Source organism: Pleurodeles waltl, chromosome 12 (genome assembly GCF_031143425.1).
Source record: "Pleurodeles waltl isolate 20211129_DDA chromosome 12, aPleWal1.hap1.20221129, whole genome shotgun sequence".
Lineage (NCBI taxonomy): Eukaryota > Metazoa > Chordata > Amphibia > Caudata > Salamandridae > Pleurodeles > Pleurodeles waltl.
In genome coordinates this window covers 674,592,859-674,617,801 of record NC_090451.1, presented here as the reverse complement: position 1 = coordinate 674,617,801, position 24,943 = coordinate 674,592,859, and the positions used below count along the sequence as shown (strand labels likewise).

General features: G+C 43.5%; 1 protein-coding gene across 1 annotated transcript in view; it reads right to left on the bottom strand.

The window, feature by feature from the left end:
• LOC138267184 (extracellular calcium-sensing receptor-like) overlaps positions 1-20,943 on the bottom strand; it is a 38,852-nt gene extending 17,909 nt beyond the window's left edge. The window contains exons 1-4 of the mRNA XM_069216034.1: positions 20,777-20,943; positions 18,627-18,903; positions 10,598-11,431; positions 4,044-4,271 (exon numbers count right to left, since the gene is read on the bottom strand). Of these exons, the coding sequence (XP_069072135.1) occupies positions 4,044-4,271; positions 10,598-11,431; positions 18,627-18,903; positions 20,777-20,943 (1,506 nt within the window). The remainder of the gene's footprint in view (positions 1-4,043; positions 4,272-10,597; positions 11,432-18,626; positions 18,904-20,776) is intronic.
• Positions 20,944-24,943: the final 4,000 nt, after the last annotated feature.

Sequence of the window (24,943 nt, the reverse complement as noted above, 5' to 3'; positions counted from 1 at the left end):
ACTTAAATGATAGCCCAGATATTTGACTTCCGTTATGTCGAACTCACATTTCTCTGGTTTGCAAAATAGTTGATGATCACGAAGTCTTTGAAGAACTTGTTTCACATGGGAAGTATGGAGTTCAGGATTTCTAGAATAAATAAGAATGTCATCTAGGTAGATCACGACTGTCTGATTAAGTAGGTCTGAAAACACTGAGTCCATAAATCTCTGGAAGATTGCCGGGGCGTTAGTAAGACCAAACGGCATAACCCTATATTCAAAATGGCCAAATGGGGTCCTGAATGCTGTCTTCCATTCGTCGCCTTCTCTTATGCGTAAAAGGTGGTAGGCTCCTCGTAAATCCAATTTAGTAAAACGTTGGGCCCCTCTGATTGCTTCCAGTATGTCCCTGATGAGAGGCAAAGGATAACGATCTTTAATGGTGATTTTATTCAGACCTCGAAAATCCAAGCACGGACGAAGATCCTTAGTCTTCTTGGGCACAAAAAAGAGAGGGGCCCCAGCCGGAGACGACGATGGAACAATAAGACCACTCTGTATATTTTCGTCCAGATACTCCTTTAGAACTTCCCTTTCGGGTTCCGTGAGGGAGTACATCCTCCCAAAAGGAACAATTGTGCCGGGTTCTAATGGAATTGCACAATCATATTCTCGATGTGGAGGTAGCACAGGTTTTGACGGTTTTTGGAAAATATCCTGAAACTCCAAATAGTGGTCTGGGACCCCTTGGACCGTATTAATGGACATACCAGTGGCACCTTCAGTAGCTAAGGATCTTTTCGGAGACCAATACTTGTCGGAAGTAAAACAGTTCTCGTGACAAAATTGCGAAGACAAAGAGACTGTCCGGGTAACCCAATTTATATATGGGTTATGTCTAATGAGCCACGGAATTCCAAGAATGATGGTATGGTTAGGGGACGTAATAAGATCGAAGGAGATGTGTTCTTGATGGTTTCCCACCTGTAGACTTAACATCAGGGTAGTGGTGTCTACAGGACCAGAGGATATCAAAGATCCATCCACAGTGTGTACCTGTTCGGGTACTTCTTTTGCTTGAGTAGGAACTAGGTTAGCAGCAGCCCATGTCTTGTCCATGTATATACCACTAGCACCACAGTCTAGTAATGCCATAGTCTTTTCTTGACGACCGTCAGGAAGTTGTAACAGGACAGGAAAGATGAACAAGGCAGTTGTATTGTCATTAAAGGAGCTGATGGAAGGTATAGCTGTAGATCCCGTCCCCTCCCTTCTTACAGAGGACGGGAGGTGGCGTTTCCCGAAGGTCTGGACGGACGTACTGGACAGGTACGGAGTATGTGACCAGCAGAACCACAATACAGGCACAACCCTCTCTTGCGTCTGTCTTCTCGTTCACTAGCAGAGAGCGGACCTCGGGTAGTATCCACCTGCATGGGTTCCCCTTCAATGTCTCTAGCAGGAGTGCGAGGTTCCTCGGAACGCTGCAGGTATGCACGGGAGCTACTTGGTTGGGTAAACCCTCTACTCCTTTTCTTTTCCGATCTCCGTTCCTGAAGACGATATTCGATGGACAGTGCTTGATCCATCAGGCCACGAAGATCTTCCGCTCTGGTAGAATGCACTAGTTCATCCTTTATTTCTTCTTTGAGTCCTCTACGAAATAATGTTACCAGAGTACGTTCCACCCAAGTGGTCTCTGCCGCCAGCTGACGAAAACGGGTTATATATTGCAGGACGTCTTGGGAGCCTTGTTGGATGTCGCACAAGGCTTCTTCAGCGGAGGCTTCCAATCCAGGACGGCTAAACATTTGTTTGAAGCGACTCACAAAGGCGGAATAGTCTGACAATACAGGGTCGTCGGAGGACACCATCGGGGTTGCCCAGGCCAAGGCTGGGCCGGATAAGGCACTGATAAGATAACCCACCTTGGTCCTGTCGTGGGAGAATTGAGTAGGTCGGAAGGCGAAATACACCGTTAAAGCATCCAAGAACTCGCGAAGCTTGGTTGGTTCACCAGAGAAACAAGGGGTAGAAGCGGAGATTGTCGGAACATCACTGGTGCGGAGGGCCAAAGCCTGTCGTAACGCAGCATTTTCATTACGTAGTTGTTGCAACTCCTGGGCTTGTTGCTGAATCGTGGTTAACAGAGATTGCTCCGGATCTGCAGCAGCCGCCACTGTATTATCCATGGTGTTTGAGGACGTCGGAATGGTTAGGCGCTGCAATCTGTCACGACTCACGTGCTGCTTGCGCCTGGATTTTGCAGATCTGGTGGCGTGAATCTTCAATGTTCGGCTTTGGCCCAAAAAGGGGCGACTCTTTCTGGTAGCCACGGTGCTGTAGGCAATGGAGACACCAAGAACAGACCGTGCCCTTCAGAAAGTAGCGCCAGAGGGAAAAACCCCTTCCAAAGGGGAAAAACCTCCAAACAGGAAAAGTCCTGGAGAAAAACAAGAACAACAAACAGGAATCCAAAAGGAGCAAAAATCAGAAAATACAGAATGCTGAGTCCAAAACCAAAAGGCAAGGAAATCAGGAGCGAAGACACCAACTGAGCAGAAAGTGTTGCAGCGCAAGGAAAGAGGAAAAACACAGCCCTTATATACCAACAAACAGGAAGTGACCCACAGGAAATAAAAGGACACCATCTTAGATAGGGAAACAATATATAGAACAGAATAGTAGAGGAACCATAGAGAATAGGGAACAAGGAATGCTGGGAAAGCACAGGAATCTGGGAAGGAGGAAAAGACATAAAGAAAGGCACACAACAGACTGCAAACAGAAGAAAGGACAAAGAAACGAAGAAAAACAGGTAAGAGGGTTCAGAGACCCCTGGGACAGTGAAAGGCAGAAGGAAGAACGAGGCCCCAAGCAAATCTGGGGCCTCGAAACGCGCAGGAGAGGCTGGGGGCGCGCCGCGTCTTAATAACGCGGTGCGCGGCCCGAGCCGAACGCCCGGCCGAAGTCGAGCTCTCGGCTCGCGCCGCACCGCGCGGCGCGACAAATACTGAAAAAACCTTGGATTCTAATTTTGTTGGAAAGGATCAGACTTGGTTTAATCCTTCCATAGCATCCACAATATACATAGAAAACAAGAGTGGAGCCAAAATGCACCCCTGTCTAAATCTATTGGGAAGTGGTGATTTTTCTGGACAGCATTCCATTTCCCCCAGCTCAACCCTTGTCCACGAGCCTTCCGGAAGTTGAATTATCATTTTTAATAGGCCCAGTTGACACTTCCATTTATACATCTTCTCCCAATGTAATGCCCTACTTAGTAGTGTCAAACACTGTTGACAAATACATATAGGACACATAGAGGGGCATATTTTTAGGCCAAACGATTAGACAGCCATCTGTTGTTGAGCACCCTTTACAAAATCCATTTGGACCATGGGTACAATTTTTCCATAATTTACCCAGTCTTCCAATACCCCCAGCATGTGTTTCACATAAATCTTACTAGGGATGGCCAACAGACTAATCATACAGTAGCTCAATGGCAAGTCCAGTTCCCCCTTTTTGTGTAGGGGGACCCTAACACATTGTGCATAGAGCTTTGTGTCCAATCTCCTTTACATTTGTGGGAAAGTGAAAACAAATGTGCAACTAATTCATAATTCCCTCCTACTGAACTCTGCTGTATGTGTGTACATTCCTGTTTAGTCACTTGCCAGCCTCTACTATGTACATTGTACTTTCATTAACCCAAAGCCACTCTGCGGTTTCCAGAGTTAGCCGTTGCTTACCAGAAACACCCTAATAAATACATGAAGGATTTAGAGTGACAGAGGTGGTAAATACTGGCACCTCTGTGTACCTATGTGAATAGAGGTTATCTTTGATCTAGTTAATTGCAGAGTTTCATGCATACCAGTAGCTGACACATGCATTCCTTATCAGTACAATATTGCATGTGGCTTGAGATATTATTCCCCCTTAACAATTAGTGCCGTAACATCTTTCCCTCTCATGATCTATAACCGTGATGTAGATTAGAAAAAAGGTCCATTAAAGAACCCATTGCCCCTTGTTTGTTTTGTTGGGTATCATACCTCTGATTCTTGTGTATTCCAGTGGAGTGCTGTTCCATAGAAGATGAGCCGCTGGCCCTTGGGTGCACGCCTGTTGAATCTCCCCACCGTCACAACACGCGGATTCCCATCAGGCTGAAGATGCCAGTTCACTATGTCATACACCGTAGGAGGGTCTCCATGTTGGTCAAAGTACATCCCTCCATCAGCTTGGCTCCTGAGGCGCACCCTTCTTAAGTAGTGTAGGAGCTGAAGGATGAGACCGAGGAGAAAAGAAAGAAGTGTTAGGAGATACTAATGAGGGCAAGTTGAGGGTGGTTGCATTACTTCACTGGTTGGGTAATATTGAATCATTTCCCTTCTTTCAGCACTGTATTCCATTATTTTAACTTAAATTTATTCCCTGAAACTACACTCTCACTCTGCCTTGCTTCATTTCATATTAATACTTATGCATTCAACTTCTTTCTCAATGTTGTGTGTTTACTATGTCTTTTGCAGCCTTTCTGTCACTTTTGTCTATTTTCCTTCTAACATTGTTGGGCCCAGTTTTGTGGGCCATACTTCTCCAACCTCAATTACAAATTGACAAATTATTCTGTCATTTTGTATTTAATGATACCTCTCTTGTGTAGTATGGTAAATGGCATACTTGTAAATTGCATACTAAAAATTGGGCTTTTTCTACCTGAGCCCATGCATTGCTTACATCATCCATGCCTGTTATTTATACATCCCTCCACCCTGTGCTTAGCTAATTCATCAGGTTAGTTCATCTGTTCTTTCATAGGTCTCTCATACAATGCTCTCTCACTTTTTCTTAATAATCCCATATCTATTCCATCAACTATTCAAACTATATTTCATCATATTCTTTATTAACAATGCCAAACCCACCATCTGCCTCTCTTGTCTACTGTTCACTAACCAATAACACTGTTCACCATTAGAACCCATCACCCACCTGCATATCAAACATTCCACCTATATTTCACCCTTTGTGTCTCGCTGGCCAAACATTTTTCCCAATCTGTACCATAATCTAATGAACACCCAGCTGCCACACTGCTAAACTACCCAGTCTCACTTTCTACTTACCTATCACATTGCCCAGACCAGGTTAAATCCTGTGAAGTTCCCATATGTCATCATATAACACGGACGATCAATATATGGCATTGTTTATATATCCATCATTTAGTTCAGTGTCCACAAATTTATTTTGCTCTCCACCTATGATATTTCTTCCAATTCATCTATTTGTTTCTTCATATTTCCATCCATCTGCCTGTCCGCCCTTCCTTTCATCCATCCATTCTCCCTCCATCCATCCATCAAGCCATCCATTGGTTTTTTTACCCCTCTAGACACTGAGTTTGGCAGTGGCAATTTCCCTATTCCACTCCACCTTGCCTTTCTCATGACTGATGCCTTTGTCCATACCTCTGTCTATTTGCTATATTAGGCATAACCACCCTATCCATCTCTCCATGCCATCTCAAGTTTAGCTTCCTGAACTTTCAACTCTCTATCCCATATCTATAATGCCATATTTATAACTCATATTAGTGTCTACCATTTTATCTGTTCACATTTTAGACACAATTTGCACTTAAACAGCTACTCTCTTGATTCATTGGGCACCGTCTGTTCAACTTCCCATCTGCAAGTCTTACTGCCCACCAATATTTCCCAAAAGTACAATTGGTACTTTCCTCCCTTCCTGAGCCAACTAGCTGATTTTTGGCATTTATTTTCTGACATTAATTCTCTATTTGCAATGGAAAGGTGAAGCAACACAGAAATGTCCATCTGATCCCAATAAGACAAGGGGTGGGTGGTAAACTCCACTCCTCCAGCGGAGTTCACAGAGTTTTGCCTGCGTACTGGAAATCTCGGTTAACTGCTGCAGAGTATTTTCTAGAACGATGCTCGCCAACATTAGATTGGCGAGTGCAAGTGAGAAAATGTAGCTCTAGACCGCCAGTCGCAACTGCTTGCATTGAGAAAGCTGGCGTGCGAGTACAAAATTTACCTAAGAGACAGAAAGAAGTCATGCCGTCTGGCACGCCGCATTGGTCCATTCGAGCTGATTGTACAGGGTGGGACAAGCTCCTGTGCTAAAAATCAGAGCCAGTAGAGCAACATACCAAATTCTGCTGCTCATGCAACTCCACAGAATCTCCCAGAGTTTTTAGGTAGCTCCGCAAAGTTCTGCATAGGCTTAAATAATACATAACTTCCTGAGTTCAACTGCATGACGGGCATGTTGATGACTCTTTTGGAACAGCTATTCAGGCCTCTTATGAGATTTATTTTGGTTTATTTTTGCTCACATTGTGGACAGATTGTGACCTGATGCTGCTTTATGTTATTGCTTCGGTTTACTTCTTCATCCATAGTGAGCACTTCTCCACTTTTATTTTCTGCCTTTTTATACCCTGTTGACCTTCACAGCTCTTGTTTGTAGGCCTGGCTGGATGCATGTTACTGTCTAGCAAAGCTAATATACGTTCACATTAGATCTGTCAGCTTTAGGGTGGTTTTTCCCCAAACTTTTAGCCTTCACTCTACTATTTTTGCTGATCTAATTTTTGCTGACATTAGGACTGTATGCACTGTACCACTCCAAACCAGTGCTAAAGTGCCTGTGCTTCTTCCTTGAAATATGGTAACATTGCCATATACCCAAGTGGCATATTTAATGTATATGTATGCCCCCAATAAACTGGCACTACCTGTGCCCAGAACCTCTAAATGAAATGCTACTAGTGAGCCTGCAGCACTGATTGTGCCACCCACATAAGTAGAACATGTCTCAGGCCTGCTATTGCAGCCTATATGTGCAGTTTAAAACTGCCAGTTCAACCTGGCAAAATAACCCTTGTGCCAAGCCCAAACCTCCCTTTTTAATGCATATAAGTCACCCCTAGTGCAAGCCCTGGATAGTCCAGAAGGCAGAGTTCAATACATTTATAAAGTAGGGCATGTACTTTTAAGTTTTACATGTCCTGGTAGTGGAAAACCCTTAAATTCATTTTTCACTACTGCAAGGCCTACCCCTCCCATATGATAACATTGGAGTTACCTTATTACATTTAATAAGCTGTAATTTCCAAATGGGAACAGGTAATCAGTTCATGTTTGGTGCAGTGTCAGCTGGTGACATTTCATCGAGGTGGGTGTAAATATTTGAGGATGAGAATCAAGTTGTGAGAAGCCCAACCTAAATAAGAGCAATTTTGAGGGGTGGGGGATGGTTCTCCACCAGAGAAAAGTTTTCAAAAAAATAGTTGCAAATGGTTAATTTTAAAGCACATTTGAGAAAGCAAGAAGGGTTATAAAACAATTGTGAATGTGTACACTTGAAACATTTAAACACATTAAAAACTGGATGATGTGCGGAATTTGGTGACTGCTCCAGGACTGGAATGCTTATCCAGAAACAGCCAAGAAGTGGGCTGAAGTCTCTAGCTGTGAGGTGGAGATGCGAGGCTGGACTGGGACACATATAAAATACTGGTTTCGGCCTGCATGGTGTTGTGCAGCCATATTTTGTGTTCCTTAATGCCACCTCAAAGCACTGTTTCCTAATTTGTCATGCTAGGCGCAAATATGTAGTTCCCTTCGTTTGCATTGTGTCCCCCAAACACTTCTAACTGGGCCAAAGATTATGATGTTAAAAAGCAAACATGGCGGGGATTCATGGCGCTGAGACATTCAGGCTTGAAAAGAAGAAAACAACATGGAGACTGAGCATCATTATACTTATATTTACTCTTCCAAGCATGATCATAACAAGTGTGATTCCATTACAACGCATGCCGGGAGGCAACTCACAAGTTCTGAGAAAATGTTCAGGTAAGAATTGTGCTGTCTTTTAAGCAAACAGGATCGTTTTTAAATTGCATTAATTCTGAACTAATGCTGTCAGTCGGCACCCACCATTATTGCATTCCTTGACTGAGGCCAGACCCAAACGACATCACACTGACTCACGTGATGCAGAGTCACTCAAGTCGTTCTCTCTTTGAGTCTTCGGCAAACTTCTAAGAGACCAAAGAGCAGGGCCAGTGGACCCCAATGGCAGTCTGGGTGACGTCGGTAAAAAGAAAGCTCCAGAAGTAATATAAGAAATAGCTAATACTAATGACCAACAATCATCACTAGTGCCTAAGTGCCAATCACACTGCACTGCTTGGCTTTATAATAAAGGTAGCTAAGAAAAGCCTTAAAGTGGTTGTTTGCCAATGACACCTGCTCTCAATGAGTGAGTGACCACACAACATAAAGCAGTAAAACAGTACAGTACACTCAACTCAACTAGTAAGTTTTTAAACTTATAAATCAAGTACGTTAGTATTTGTATCATGGAACACATGTTTCAGAATAGTGGTTTGTTCTCTTGGCAAACATGCCAAAATTATGGGTGGTCTATTAACTCAAAAGAAAACAGTTTGAAAGCTCAATAAATGGTACATGAGCTATGTTGGCAATTTAGATTTTTTTTTTAAATGAGCAAAAATGTTTATTAGCTAAGGGCATACAAATAAGAATTAACCTTATAGGCATCTGATTCTAAACGTTAGCCCATGGATAATTCTTTGAAATTAAGTACTATCAGGAAACAATAGAAAGTGTGTCTCTTAAAACCAAATCTCAATGATTGGGGGATGGGCAGATGTAGTTTCCAAGCATTCATTCGTGCAACATATTAGTCATCAAACAACAAACAGGAATGGTACAAATATAAAAAAATACTTTAGGCAATATATTATGGTTTGTAGGGTGTAAAGAATAAACGTTATCCTCCTACCTAATGTTACATGACCAACAATCACCAACAATAAAGGTGCCAGATTGTCTCTTTGTGGGAAGCTGTCTGGCAATAATAAGAAAACCTATTTTGACATTATGCGAAAGATGGCCGCTGTATTTCTTTTTATAAGGAGTACCATAAAAAAACTGAGAACACCGCCATCAGAGCAACAAACGCAAAGATTCTCTATTTTATATTTATTGGTTTTTGGAAAGTTTGTATCACCTCCACACAGTCACTGATAGTTTCCATTGTGAGGATTAGTCCTAATTGATGCAACCATCTTGCTACATGGCTGAGAGTTGGTTGTTCACACAGTAAATTCACTATCTTCTCACTCCCAACCATCAGTGCAGTCAGGCTTTATTCTGTTCATCCAGTGACTCTTCCCCTCACTCACTAATTCCCATGGTTCATTCACACATATACTGTTTCATTAACCTGTGTATCTATTCCACTCATCAGTGCAACTTATTTTTAGTCTGAATTCTTCATGATTGCCCCATTTCTTTCTAAATTCACAGCAATAGCGCTTCTCATACATTCATTCTCCTACACAAACCTATTCTTAAGCACCGATTCTCATTGCATGACCTGTTACTTCCTGCTTCACTATGAATGTAATATTTTTCTTCCTGTCAATGGAAAGGCTTTTGTGACCTGTCTCTCTTTCACTGATTCCCTATCCACTTGTTCATCTGTGCTTGGGTTTTTATTTTTCTTAACATTGTATCTTGGTCATTTTTAATTTGTTTCCAATAATTTCTGTATGACAACACTCGAATGCTTTGACCCTGTATATCATATGCTAAACCAATTTTAGGAACATGTATAAGAGTCAACTTGGCATAAACATCCATATGGGTGAATTCAAAATATTCTTTAATCATTTTCATCCATATATTAAGGTTGATCTAAAATCATTAGAGTATGTCCTTTTTGTCTGGGGTTAGATTTAGAGAACAGCCTCTATTTAAACCCCTAAATGAGCTACTTAATTGATGTAATTAAGTGACATTCTGTTTGACCTGTAAAGGTTCAGTCTAGCTGCATAATGTTGATAATCCTAAAAGGGATGGAATTTCACAGAGGAGAATTTCACAATCACCCTTTTGGTGGCCAAACATTTTAAATGGCTGTCATCTTAAGTTGCCTGCATAATAACCACTGCCTAACAGCCAAAGTAAGAATACTTTTTAACATCTAGTTTTTCCTTAAATTGTTTTGCTACCACTTCCCGTAAAGAGCCTTGATGTTCCAGCTGTTGGTAGTAAGGCCAGACAGATGCTTTATTTTTACCAGTATCTACTGAGCTGCCAATTAGAATGGTAAATTATTTTTTTAAGGAGTGAATTGTATTTGGCACTTTCTAACAGTGGTTTCTTTAGGGTGAATATGGGGTTACTATTTTCCAAAGAGATCACTTTGTGACAAATACTACTCTTCTTGCTTTTGGATGATTTGGATTAACTCAGCTATAACTGGGAACACATTTGCTAGATATGTCACAATGTGAATGAATGTTAATTTGGGGCCACATTCAGTTGTCCTGCTTGGCATTCAATGTATTTGGCAACCCAAAATAGATTGGGCAATGATAAGGTTTTAGGAAGAAGTCCAAATGATGCTTCATAGAACTGGTGTTTCATTAATAAATGTGCTAGTTTTCTAAATCTTTTATTCTACTCCAATTGGAGCTGTATGTTTTATTTTCTTAACTGTCCTCACCCACTCCACCCAAGACAACTCTTCTTACCTGCCATGGTCTGAAATTCCACAGACTAGCACAAGTGTTGTTGTAAAAAGGACCATTTCCTGGCATACATGCTTGCATGTCTTGGAGAGCTTTCGCCACTATGTAAACTGCATTGTAAATGTTATAGGTCAGTCTTAAATCTGGATGAGCAATATCTGGATTCTCATTAGTCTCTAGTTTCTCAGTCCCTGAACACAGTCTTTTCATTTTGTGATCTTGGGGTGTGGTGTTGTTGTCTAAACTTGGCCACTGGCATCCAAATGCTGCCTCCCAAAATGGTTTAATGAGGATGTCATTGGAAGAAGTAGAGGGATGTAGGTGATGAAGAAAGTCTTTAAACCCTGGCATCTCCTCCTCGTGTATGGCAAGTCCTATGGTGCCATTCATCACTGCTCCATAGCCCTTATTGGCAATGGTGGGTGAGGCTGCCCAACTCTCTGTTGCAATCCACACTATGCCAGATACATTTTGCCTAGAAAGCTCATCCATCACTGGGATCATATATGTTGCAGTAGTGTAAGCGATGACGACTCGAGCTGAAGACATCTTCAGAACTTCAATGATGCTTTCGGTCTTTGAAGCTGTAATGACTACAGGGATGATCTCATGGAAGGCAATGCAGACTCCTGCCTTCAAAAGCTCTTCTTTCAATAAATGTCCACCAAATTCTCCATAGTCATTATCATTGGTGAGGAGCCCCACCCAGGTCCATCCAAAGTGCACCACAAGTTCAGCAAGACCAAGAATCAGGTGGATGTCATTGGGGATGGTCCGGAGGAATGAAGGAAACTGAACCTTGTCACTGAGCAGGGGGCTAGTTGCAAAATAACTTATCTAAAGAGACATTAAATGTAGTTAAGACAATTGTTTGGAAAACGGGGTGTAGACAAGACTTTACAACTTGAATTAGAGTAAAACTGGAGGTGAGTAAAAGTGTAATTTCACAATATTGGGCAAAGATTACATCATTTAGAGTTCATGAGTTTGTGGAGTTTCTTCACATGCATCACTTTATTTAGATGTAATGGTGCCCTCCTCTAATGTTTTTAAGAAACATTTTCATTTGTCACATTTAAAAACAAAGCTAAACATTTTTAGTAAGTGAAATGAATGTTCTTCCACAAAGATACGCACACTAAGGGGGACATTAAGAGTTTGGCAGATGGAAAAGGCCGTCCGCTAAACTCCAGCGGTCAGGTTACCGCCAGTGCAGTCCCCTTCCTGCGGGCCCCATTACAAGTTTCCCACTGTATCATAGTTTCCGCCCATTGGCCCAGCCAGAAACAGCCCACAACATTGACGTAGGTGTACCGTAGGGCGGTGTTCTTGCAACAAATTAATATATTTGTTGAACAACACAAGCCCGGTGTTATCCCCAATGGGCCAAACTTCTGATTCGAGGAGGTTCCGGTTTAGATTACCATATGAACAATTAATCATATGATATGTGTCTACATGTCATTGGGGATTAGTTTGTTTCCCATAGGTCCTGATGAATCATGAATAGATCCTTAAGACTACTAGAGCGAGAAACATGTTGACTAGTTTTTGACAGGCAGTGTAGGAACTACCAACACTTGACCTCTTATGTCAGTCCCTAGATTAGGGGTACATGACACATAACTAGACCTACTTGGAGGGGATTGGGTCATTGTGCCTAGCTTACCCCGCCTTCACTGTTTTTAACCTTGACAGGGGTTCCATCTTCATAATAAAGGTCGGTCCTCTGGATTCCCCTAGTCAATTTAAATCAGCTTTTCCACCAATCCCACATCGCAGCTCCAGCCTGATGAGGAGCACAATCCGAGGATGAAGCATGTCACCGGAAGATAAGTGAGGGCTCTTGTTCCGAGTACATAATGCTTGCAGGGACCGGCGGACTTCTCCGTAATTGGTAGTGAGCGTCCGCATTTCCTGCCAAGTGCATGGGCAGTGCTGGGGCCCCCATGGGGTCCCCTGCACCGTCTCCCACAGCCTTTACATGGCGGGGCTACCGCCATGTAATCGCTGGCAGAGAAGGGACTCGTAAAAGTGGTGGTGCTGGTGGTGCTGGTGGTCTGACTGTGGCGCAATCGCCACGGTCGTCTGAGGACCACTAGGGTCGTAATGACAGCTAAATCACCATAAAAACAGATGTCAAATGTCTTGCAACAGGTAAGTCACTTCAAACTGAGGAAGACTAAGAGCTGAAGGGCAAGATGCTATCAGATCTACAGCCTTGGTGTATCTCTTACCGTATTTCAAATAACTTCCATGTCTGTGTATCAGTCCCATGAGATTTTTCACTTTTTCATTAGACATGTCTAGACTTTCTAGACTACACAGGCACAGGCATGTGACTGAATATATGGACAGCTTCTGCTGACATAGAACCCAACAAATATAAATTGATGCATATTAATTCAATGCCCCTCGTTGATATCACGTTCATTGTGTAGGGGTCTACTGTGAACCTAAGGCTTCTGCCTTTAAGTGTATACCTGCCCTTGTACTGCCTCAGAAGGCATTTCTTGAGGGAAATTGTCCATCTGATTATGAGTACGGTGGTTAATGACACCCACCTGGCATCTCTTATTCAACAAAGACATTTCTCCGGATGAGAACTGGTGAAAGTGCTGTGCAGAAATAGGCCTGGAATCAGCACTTAAGATACAGGAACTGGGCTGGTACATCTGGGGCCATATTTATGACTCGGTTTGCATCGTGTTTGCACCAGGCAATATGGTACTTGTGCAACACAAACTTTAAGTGAGGTTTCTGAACCGACGCAAGGGCACTTTGTATGGCCCTATGTGGCTCCATAAATCTAGAGTAAAGAACCACAGCGCAAATCGCTGTGTTGCCTTAGTCTTCGCTAGATAGGTGTTCCATGAGCATTGCATGGGTGTTACCACACACCTCCCATGGTTTTACATGCATTCCCAGATTTACCAGACCTGGTTAACCCGTGAATGCTCCGAAAAGATACTCCTCCCAAGGAAAGGCTTAACATGGAGAAATATTTAAATTGTCCTTGTATTTTCTTCTTTCTATGTGTGCTGCATTCTGCATTCTGCAGCACACATAGAAAGAGGAAAAGCCTTAGGGGATTGTTTTCATGCAGAAAGGTGCACCTCCCTGCACAAAGCAATCCTGCATGCAATAAAGGCCCCCTTGCACCATGGTGCAAAGGGGCCTGCATTGGGGTCAGGCAGCCAAAAAAAGTGGCAGCGCTGGGGAAAGGAGAGGAATGTGGTGTATTCTTTTAAATACCGCACATTTCTGTCCTTTCCCTGTCAGGAAGTGCACTGCAGCAAGGAGGCCCCTAATCGCTAATGCTTGCCTAGGATATATCCTGGCCTGCTTATTAATGTGAGGGGTTGTGTGAAGTTATTTGACAAAGTGAGTGTATAAAATTCTTTCAGACTTGTGAAACGGCTTTTATGACCCTTTCCAAATCATAAATAGGAGTGAGTGTGGAAGGCGCATTGCCCTCCTATTTAAGAGTTACAAAGGGCCATATGTATGAACACATTTTCCCATTGACACAGACTGGCGAAAACCCTTTGCTACATCTGGCCCAAAGTTATGTATCAGTTTTGTGAGGTGACCATTGGGGTTGCAAATCACTGATTAGTTACCAATTACCTGAGATGGGGTGGTATCTGACCTGTAAAGTGAAAGCTCTCCTAGTTGGGAAGCTTTCACCTTCAGAATTTGTTTTTGAAAAAGCAGCACCTGTCCCTTTGATGGACCTGAAATTTCAAAGTGGTGGGGAATAAAAGTTGGGCATGGTTTTGACGTAGCAAGCTAGTGAAGTGAGTGAGCCTGCCTTTTGTGAGCTGGTTTCGGAGGGGTTCTTGAAAAAAAGAGCAGCCAACATCACATTTTAAAGTTAATTTTAACAAAGAACTTTGTGAGAAAGCAAGAAGGAATAATAAGCAATTCCGAACATGTACATTTAAAATATTTAAAAACGTTAACTATCATCCCATATCTTAGGGCATTAAATATGCTCAACATTTATTGATATATAAGTTGACTTCAAAATTCATTGAACTTTCACTCATTAGCAAGTAGAACCATTTCACCTTAGCACATCCGATCACTGGAAACCTGAGACGCAGCCCCGCCCCTTCCCTGATGACAATGCTATTAGGTCATAAAAAAGACGGCAAGTCAGTTGTCATGTGTCCAGTACACTTGGCTTAGCTTCCTGTTATAGATGGAGCAACTTCATATACTATTAAATCAAATACAAGACAGGCGTTGTGTACACTGAGTATCCTTAACTCAGGTTTATGGAATTGCTCCCGTACGTGATGATAAACAAAAAAGGTGTCAGTGAAATAAAGTATGTGCCTAAGATCACACAATGTTGGTCAAGCAGGGAACCTGGATTGGTCGTACTGTCCAATTCAGCAACTAGATTGGTATCTCTTACTACACTCGACCTTCTGTCCCTCTTCAGCAAATCATTACATTTCGGCATACCCTGTGACTGCAACACAACCCTATTTCCCTCACGTGACACATCCCCAATCCCTCCCTTCAACACAACTCAGTTTCCCCCTGAAACACAACAATACACTCCATCTGCAGCGCACACCTTCCTTGAAGTTGAGCTCGCCATGTCCACGTCAGCCACTTTCCTGTGTTTGTGGAGCTTCAAGGCGCAGGCTTGGGTCAGCGGCAGACACAGAGCAGAAGTTTGTTTATTGCTGAATATATGATCATTGCCCCCCCCCCCCCCCCCCCATTCTCCCATGTCCAAGGGAAAGATATTGGGGATGTGTTGCCTGTTTATTCACGTAAGCAGAGAGTTGAGTGACACTGGCTGAGATTACAAACAGTACAGCTGCTTATATTGCTTATATTCTTATGCAGTGTTGGATTGCACAAACTCGGCCCAAGGGCAGTGGAGGCAATTACATGACACCCAGTTACTTTACATAAAAAACAGATTCATTTCCCCCTTTTTAAGACACATGGGGATCACGTGATCGGCCGAGAATCACAGCATATTGCTGTTGTGCACTTTGTACTATAAAAAATTGCTACTCATTTTACAGGCTTGTTGCTCCACAGAGAAGAGAACCACAAACCCTTGTCCTAGTGCTGGTGACTTGGGGCACTACAACAAACATGTTTACTGAGCCACCAGAACCGGCCTATACCGTGTAGCAGAAGGGCCCTTGCTATGAGGATGGACCTATTGTTTCATCGACCTAGGGCAGTGCATGGAGGTTTCAGTAGCTTAACATGTCGCTCCGGAGCAGGCGGACAAGCCAAGCAACTAAACAGAGATGAAAGCCCTTGTCCGGGTAGGCGACATACTTATCTGGCAGTTTTAAACATGAGTTTTGTACCCTGATTTACAGATTGGGACTACACAGTCACCACCATGTACGCCTGACAAACCAATACCATTTACGCAGACCCGCAGGGAGGGATTCGGCGTAAATGAAGCCTAGAAGGGCGGCGCTGTGTTCCCCCCGGCTCCCTAACAGAGCATAAGTGTGAGGCCTTAAGTGCACATGTTGGGTTGGCCACAGTCTGTGACCTGTCCAACCCGACACACGCACAGGACTTCAGAAGCTGGCATAGTGCTTCACTACGATTGGCCATGCCCCCTACACCTCCCTCACACCCAGTCCTTGGACCCTGAAATCAGGGGGGGTAATTATGCACAGGCTGCTGCTTCACTGATGGGAGGGGCAATGCCCTTACGCCGCAGAGGAGGAACCACCCCTGTCTGGGATACTTTAAAAAAAAATGTTTTCCATTTGAGGATACAAATGAAGGGACAGAGCTCTGCATTTGCAAATCAGGCCAATTTTAATCTTGTTAAAATACATTGTATGGGTATTTTGCAAGGTATGGGGGCACTGCATGCATTGATGTTTTGGTGTCTGAGCACATTTTTTGCAAGTGGGTATAAATAAATCAGACCCTTAATAAGAGATAAGTGACAGTGGCTTCACTTGCATATGGCACATGACCAGGAAGAGTGAACTGGTTGTATTTCTTTGTCTGAGTCAGCATTGTTGGTGGAGACATGCTCTCAGGTTGTATCTCTGAGTCACCCTAACCTATGTATGTGTTGTTTCCATCGTGTGAACCCAGTCGGGAGGTAGCAGAGAGCTGAAGAGTATTGAAGGCAGACATAGAGCCAGAGCGGGAGTCTATGCAGGGGGTGTACGTTTCAGGGGGGGATATGCACTACTTACTGGGTCAGGATAAGTTACGCTTTAAAGAGGCATGCCTACAGTTTGTTGGTACATTCAACAGCGGGCCTTCAGATTTCCATTGGTGGAGCCCCCATTGACTCAGTTGACTGAAAATTTACTACAATTGCCTGCGGAGTGCTGACCGGCAGAATAAGGGCATCACCGCTAAATCTGGCAGATGGTTGGCCTCATGTCCTTTTTTGTCTGTCACAACCATGGACAGACTGTCAGTGAGGAACAGAAAAATTAAAATAATGACCCACCACACACCCAGGCAAAAAGCTCCCTGGGAGTGTGGCGGTCTTAGTTATTTGCCTCTAAAAAATCTAAATCCCACTTTGATCGTTTTTTTTTTTTTTTAAACAAAAGTTTGGTGAGCAACGGTTGTCAACCAAATGTTTGGCACGTTCAGAGGAATTGCCATGACAGTAGTACCTCTGAGGGCACAGAGGTCACCACTTGGCTGGCGGTGATCTCTTAATATGGAAGTCTTTTGTCCATCAGGGTGCCAATGTATTGTCCTCTGCCACCCTGACCAACCCAGAAACAAAATACCACCAACTCCAAATAGATCCCTTTTTTGTATATGTTTGTGTGAAATGCAGTAATCATTTTTGTCATGCCCAGAATGTGATATTGTGCAGCCACTCTCAGTAGCAAGCAGTCCTGGGATAATTACTGACTAACCGGTCCTTAACTATCCCAAGTGGAAGCAATCCATGACAGTGAACGTCAACATACTCAGCTCACTCACTGAACCAGCATGGGTAGTACTGTGCAATGATCGCCTTTAGCAAACGGTGCTAATCCACAACAAGCAAAGTATAAGTAGGGCCATGGGCCAAAACCGTAACAGTGACTGAGAAAGCGATCTGGAAGAGCGGAGGCACTGAAAAGTCTTGAGGCAACATCGGAAAGAATACGCCGGGGACTCTATTACGAGGGCCTCTGTATTTCTGATAGAGCCGGTAATAAAAGTTACTGGACACAGCATACTGATGGGATACATGGGAACATAACAAATCCCATGTTTCTACTTGGAGATGTGGTAATCTGAAAGCAGCCAAAATCTCCAGGTGAAACTCTGGAAGGAAAGGAGGAATTGCTGAGGGAGTCAGCCCAGGGATTATTCATTCCCCAGGTAATTCCTCTTTTCTGGAAAAAGAGAGAATAGTGGAGCACTCAAAATCTATATAGCTCCTATATAGATTCCTAGTGCTTCACTATTCTCTCTTTTTCTGGTTACTGACTGGTTTTTGCTTCACTGATTCCAGGTTACACATGGTGACAACAGATGTGTCGTAGTGTTTGAGCACCATATATAGATATTCTGATTATGTTTTTGAGACGTGCGGCTATTTTCAATCACTGTTGCCTTTTTGTTTTGTAATTCCTCATTTCTAAGAGGCCTATCAAGCCCAACTCGTAAATCCCAGAAACTCTGCTCATTCGGTATGCGTAACTCTAGGAGGGCAGTTATCTGGGCCTACAAGACAGACCTCATGATGAAGCACATAATGTATAATTTTAACTGCTGACATAAACTTGCTATTTTTGGGGGTTAAACCAAAGAGCTTTGAAAATGTGAACAAGACTAATGGTAAACATGTAAACATGATTACTGGTGAAAAGGCAGTGGAGTAAGTTCTAAGAAAAGTGGTAGGTATTGGAAAATGTATAAATGTAAAAACTATCCAAGTGTAATGGAAAGGACAGTGCTAATCAACAATCAGATAGGTAGATTAAGAAAAGGTTGTGTACTAGGTTACTAGGGAGTGGAACAATGATGTCGTTTTAGAAAAGATGCACCTTGACCTTACCTGTGGGTGTCTGGAGAGACCCAGCAGCCGGGCCATGGGAATTGATCTAGTGGAGGATGAGTCTCCGATGATGGTCACCATCGGCGGGTTACTCTGGCAACGGTAGTTGAGAATGGGCACCCCCTTTCCCGTCAACATCCACATGGTGCCGTGGTGGATTCTTCTCAGAGAGACACAGGTGTTGTAGATGACGAACCCCAGTGTGATGTTTGGAAGGAGGGTCTTGGCATTGTTAATTTCAGCAACTGCAAAAGCCATCGCCTGGGCCAGGAAGTAGCTGTAGATATGAAAACTTCACATGGAGATAATGAAAATGGAAAGTTAATTATATGTATCATCCTTTCCACCTCGGTATTTAGGGCCTGATTACAACTTTGGAGGAGGTGTTAATCTGTCCCAAATGTGACAGATATACCACCAGCCGTATTACGAGTTCCATAGGATATAATGGACTCGTAATACGGCTGGTGGTAAATCTGTCACTTTACCGTCACTTTTGGGACAGATTAACACCTGCTCCAAAGTTGTAATCAGGCTCTAAATCTTTGTGAATTAACTACAAGGAGTGGCTGTCAGAGTGCCCAAGTCCCCGTAAAGAATATTGAAACAGATCTCAAGAAGTCTACTATTGATTATCTGCTAAATTTGTTGTTTGTAAAAAAAAGGCCAAGTTCTCCACTGTAAATTGGTTGCACACTTGATGGTCGCTAATTGTGAAAAACAAGAGCGACTATCACTCACTGATGGTAAAATAGCGAAGCGCTCATTGATGTACTCAAAGTGGAAGGAATGGGCACTTATCGATCAGGGACTATAAAAAGGTACTCTAAGGTACTCTTCATGACATGATACCAGTCGAGGAGTGAGCACCCCTCTGACTGACTGCGTACAAGTGATGAACACTCACTGATCAGGCATATCAGAAGAGTAAATCAGGCATGCCAGAGAAGAGAGCAAACATTGAGTAGAGGTTCCCAAGAGGTAAGCACTTTCCTCAGACATCAAACGTGAACCAATCACAGAGTTGTACAAACATCCATTATAGGTTCTAAGAAAGATAAACTTTCATGGATAAGAGACCGAACAAAAATATGAACATTCATCAGAGAAGACCTGTTGAGGAAGTGAGCACTGATCTACCAAGCACTATATTCTTTGACTGAGCTTTTATTATTCAAAGAGTGGAGTGCTTGCTTACCAGCAACTCTAAAACCAGTACACACTCCACAAGCTGGGATTTTAAAAGCACCGAGCAGTCACTCGCCCAGTACAGGTTCAAGAGCTGAACACAAATCGATTAGAGGTTCTACAAGTGGCGAGCAGTGATAGATCAGAGAATGAAAGTGTGAGGAGTGAGCATCAATAACGATCAAGGAAAGAGGACCATTTTCCATCACTTACTGCCGGAGGTGAAGAAAGCCCTAAAAAAAAAACTTTTGTTGTATTCAGTGCTTAATTTGTGCTTGTAGTGTCCGGTGCTGAGCACCGGCTCTTATTCTTCTGCCTCAAGCATTTATTGCGAACAAAAGACACATCTGGGAAAGACGGAGGAAGAGAAACACGAAAAAGCGTCACAAAGGGAGAAAGCAGAAAGCTGCAGGGTGAGCTTGAGGGGCAGGGAATGGCTGTGAATAGATAGAAGAGACCCGAAATGGCGTCAGGATTTCGCTGCCTCATTATTCCACTCGGGCACATTTAATTGCAGCAGCCGCGTGTTTAAGAGGAGGGCTTTGGGCACCGGCACGTTATTATTTACAAATTAAGCACTGGTTGTTATCATCTGTAGAACGAGGGACGTGTTTACAGCAGATAGAAAACCTGCAGGATGTGACGCTTTTGATTGCAAAGGCAGGCAAAAAACAGTTTAAAGTAAGCAAGACTTAGCTTGGTAGCAAAGACATAGAGATTCATCCCTGATGGGAAAACAGAGACTGTAAGAAACAGAAGTCTAGGACTGAAACCATTACTATTGAACATAAAAAAGATTAGCGAATTTGTGCGATACTTTATTAATTGCATTGACATTTGTTCATCATTGCATCATTTTGGGGAGTAAACGTTAAGAACCATCGTTGCCAACAAGGCCTGGGGCGAGAAACATGGAGTTCCGCTTGCTAGTTCCAGTAAAAGGTGTGTTATCATGGGCTTACACACGGCATTCAGGGTACATGGGCTCCTCGGTGAAGGGAAATCTAAAATCCATCCGGTCGTAGGTGACGGGGAAGGTGCCTCCGATCAGGACATCACCAGCCTCTCGGTGCCCGGCTTGGGGAGGGCTCCTGACACTGCAGCTCCTGCCATTTGATGGGACCGGCATCCCGAGCAGGACCAGCACCAGGGAGAGCCTCATGGGGGGCGGTGGATGTATCACTCTATTTACATTCCTGTCTGGAAATATTCACTCCAGTGGAGGCCTGCCACTCACTTTCACTCACAGAAAAATACCTGTTGACGAAAAGATCATTTTTAGCACATAGTTCATTGAAAGTATTTACGAAAAACCAAGAACATATTTCTGTCTGGTTCACTGAATTACTAATTACTAATAACATTTGCGTAAAACATGCGTTCTGAAATCTAGATTATCAGTGTTAAATGTGTGAAGTGGACCTTTGCTTCTATTAGTAACTCCAAAGGGGAACAGACCGGATACTTACTTGGCAGGAGTTTCTCTAGAGGGGGTCCTGGAGACTTATTTAAAAGCCCTGTGCACCACTGGTGCGCCACGTTTGGTGACGCACCAGTAGCGTATAGTGCAAGCCCATATCTACAAGGCCACGCAAAGCCACTTTGCATGGTTTTTCATTGGCTTGTAGATATGGCGTAAGGCAACGCAGAGCAAGTCACTGCATTGCCGTACACTGCGTCAGGTGGGTGTTCCATGGGTGCTGCGGTGGGTTTTCCCCAAGCAAAACCCATGAGTTTAGATGCATTTCCAGATTTACAAGAATCTATAAACCTAGGAATGTGTTGAAATCTTACACCTTCCCTGGGAAGACGCAACAAGCAGAAATATCATTATTTCTCCTCTTTTTTCCTCTTTCTATGTGTGCTACATTCTGCAGCATACATAGAAAGAGGGAAACGCCTCCATGGATTGTTTTTGTGCAGGAGCGTGTCCCTTCCTGAACAGAAACAATCCTGTCTGCGACGCAGGCATCCGTGCACCATGTGGAAGGGTGCTGCGTTGGCGTTAGGCAGCCCATTGAGCGCCAGTGCAAGGGGAGAGGTCAGAAATGTGCCCGATCTTGTAGATATGGTGGATTTCTGCCCTTTCCCTGATGCACAGGGCAGCGCTGTCCTGTGCCACAGGGCTTGTAAATAAACTCCTAAGTTTTTAAAGTCAGCATTGCATTTGCCAAAAAAGGGAACATAAGGCGTTCCCATCTTGTTAGAACCTCTCTCCTCATATGCGACCTTTTGGTGGGTGAAGAAGTCTCTTCCTATTTTATTGCAAGGGACAGAGGAATAAAGCCAGTGGTTAGTTTGTGCCATTGTTTGCAGGCTGTGGCACCAACACTCATTTTCGGGTAATAAGACTTACTTTTCATGATCAGACTTTGACTCAGAGCAAGAGAAAGCAAGTTAGTAAAGGAAGAAACGAGGACAGGAGGAAAACAGTGACAAAGGGCGAATGTAGGGCTGACAAATAACCTGCAAGAGTGAGATGAGGAGACAGGGATGTAGGAACATAGAACAAAAAGGTATGATGTGGAATCAGGAGTAGGCAACATTTACATCAAGCGACCCTGGCGTTTAGCAGCACAGCACTGGCAGTGGACATTTAAACATACATTGAAGGCATACACCTAGTTTAACCACTTAGGCACGACAATAAAGATGGCAAACATCAACATCCTATAAGAGAGAGCCCTACAGCACTTGGAAGGGAGCTATAGTGAACACTCATGTCCTAATAGAGGAAAGCACATATATACAAGACAGAGAACAAAGAACACCTGAGAGTGCCGAAATCTAACTCCATAGAAAACAATGGGATTTAGGTTCGGCGGATGGGATATCAGACACCGTTCTGACAGAGTAACCCCTCCACCGCGGTCTAAACCAGGCCCTGTGTCTTTCAGAGGTTTATTGAAAGGAAGTAGTCTGAATCAGGAGGGAGTTCATGTGTAGGAAAGGGATGCATGGGAATGAAGAATGTAACATAAACTGCTCCTTACAAGATTGTGCTGCACTCGTGGGCGACAGGAGTGTGTATGTTTGTGTAATAGGTATTGTATTTTGTTTTCTAAACCGGATAGAAGAGAGAGATTACCTACTGTGTGCAGGTACTCATACCTGGGGCACATGTCTTGAGAACAAGGGGCTCAAGGTTGTTTGCTTTCTCTAATGGGATCTCAGCCAATAGTAGTGTATTGCTCTCCAGCTCCCTGGGACCACCAGAAGCATTCATATTTGTGCCAGAGACTTGGATGAATTTACCCAGGTAAAGGGGAATTAGCGATGTCCCCTTAGGGATGTCCCTTATCGATATAGGTCCTCATTACATTTTATCCTCAATATCACTTCTACCTGGAATACTGGTAAATCTGTGGCTGGAATTAATGAGCATTCAATGCTTATGCAATTTTAAGGGAACCTTACTTTTCTTGCCAGTTGCTGCGTGCTTCCCTGGTATGTCGGCAAAGTCCTCGTGTGAAACACTCTAGATATGGAGGATTCCTGTAAAACTTGGAGTTCTGGTAGGGCTGATCCCATAAGAATTTCTAGGCTACTCATGAGGAGTGCCATCGAAGGTTGAGGGGCAAGGAAGCGGCAGCTGTTTGTCTAAACATTTTTTTCCACATATTCCATTGGTACTGCATCCCGAACATACGCTACAAAAATGATGGCCAGATTTATCAAGGTTTTGCAAAAGGGCACAAGGGTGATCCAAAAGGGTGATCCAAAAGGGTGATGCACAAGGGTGATGCAAAAGACGACCTTGCATGTCCCTCCATAGCTTGATAAATCTAGAGTAATGCAAGGCAGCGCAAATCACTGACTTACGCCCCAGGGAGGCGTTCCATGGGTGGAACGTGAGTGCTCCTACGCATCCACCCATGGATTTTGGTGCATTACCAGAACTATCGTTATTGGTAGACCTGAGAATGTGTCAAAATGGTGCACCTCCCCAGAGGAGACGTAAGGAGGAGAAATCTCTTTATTTATCCTAGGTTTTTCCTCTTTCTACTTTCAGCACACACGGAAAGAGGAAATCGCCCCTGAGGATTGTTCATGTGCAGGAAGGTGCCCCTCCTGCACAAAAACAATCCTGCCTACAATACAGGCACCCTTGCATCATGGTGCTAGGCAGCCAAAAGTGCGCCAGCGCAAGGAATTAAGAAGAATCCGCCACGTAATGTTTAATGTAGTGCATTCCTGCCCTTTCACGCGGTGCAGGGCAGATTAGCACAGTGGCTAATCTGCAGCGCGATGCATGAAAAAGTTATAAATGTGGGCCTGAGTTTCTGCCAAGTTCTTAATGATCGAGGAGTGACATACTGCCCCTAGGGGTAAGTCTTCCTCCATCCTGCAGGACATAGGAATATGATCCTTCTAAAGCTTAGTCTGATGATTAAGTATTGAACTGAAGTGTCAACAGTAGCTGTAATGTATGCAGGTCCAGGTGCTTCCTGACGCCCCGGCATTTACTGCAACAGCTGGAGGATGGGTGGACTGAGTTCCACCCACTGATGAAGAGGTGGGGAATGTATTGTTCTGTGAGTATCACCTGGAGTCAACAATTTATAATAACAAACTGCTACAAAAGCTGCTGAATAAATGCATCCAAAAGTAATCGTTCAGAATAGTGCTACAACAAGAAGTAATTCAGTTCCTTTAAATTGGCCAATACATGACTTCACTGGTTCTCCATGTTCCAATACATTCAAAATACTGCAAGTACTTGTGGTTTAAAGTAGTCGCTTCCTCTATCAGTTAAAGGTGCTCCCTTTCGGTATCAAGCCAGTTCCAAGTACAAAATGCAGGGCGCGTACAACTGAATTTCTAAAGAGAAAAGAACGCCAAATCTTTTTTTATAGGGTGCCTGTCTCGTTAAGGGCAACATTATGAAAGTAGCAACAAAGTTGATAGATTTCAGTGACAGAGCCTCTCACCAAACGTCAGCAAGTCTTCAATGAAACAACAAACATAAAATCAATAAAAAGTGGATTCTTTCTCGGTGGTTATCGTCAGCCCCCCAGTGGTCCGTCAGTAGTAGTTTGTTTTCTGTCCCGTGTCTATATATTTGTCAATAACGCCCTCACAGATCGCCATGCCGGGTAGTTTATCAATGTGCCGGGCTCGGCACTTTA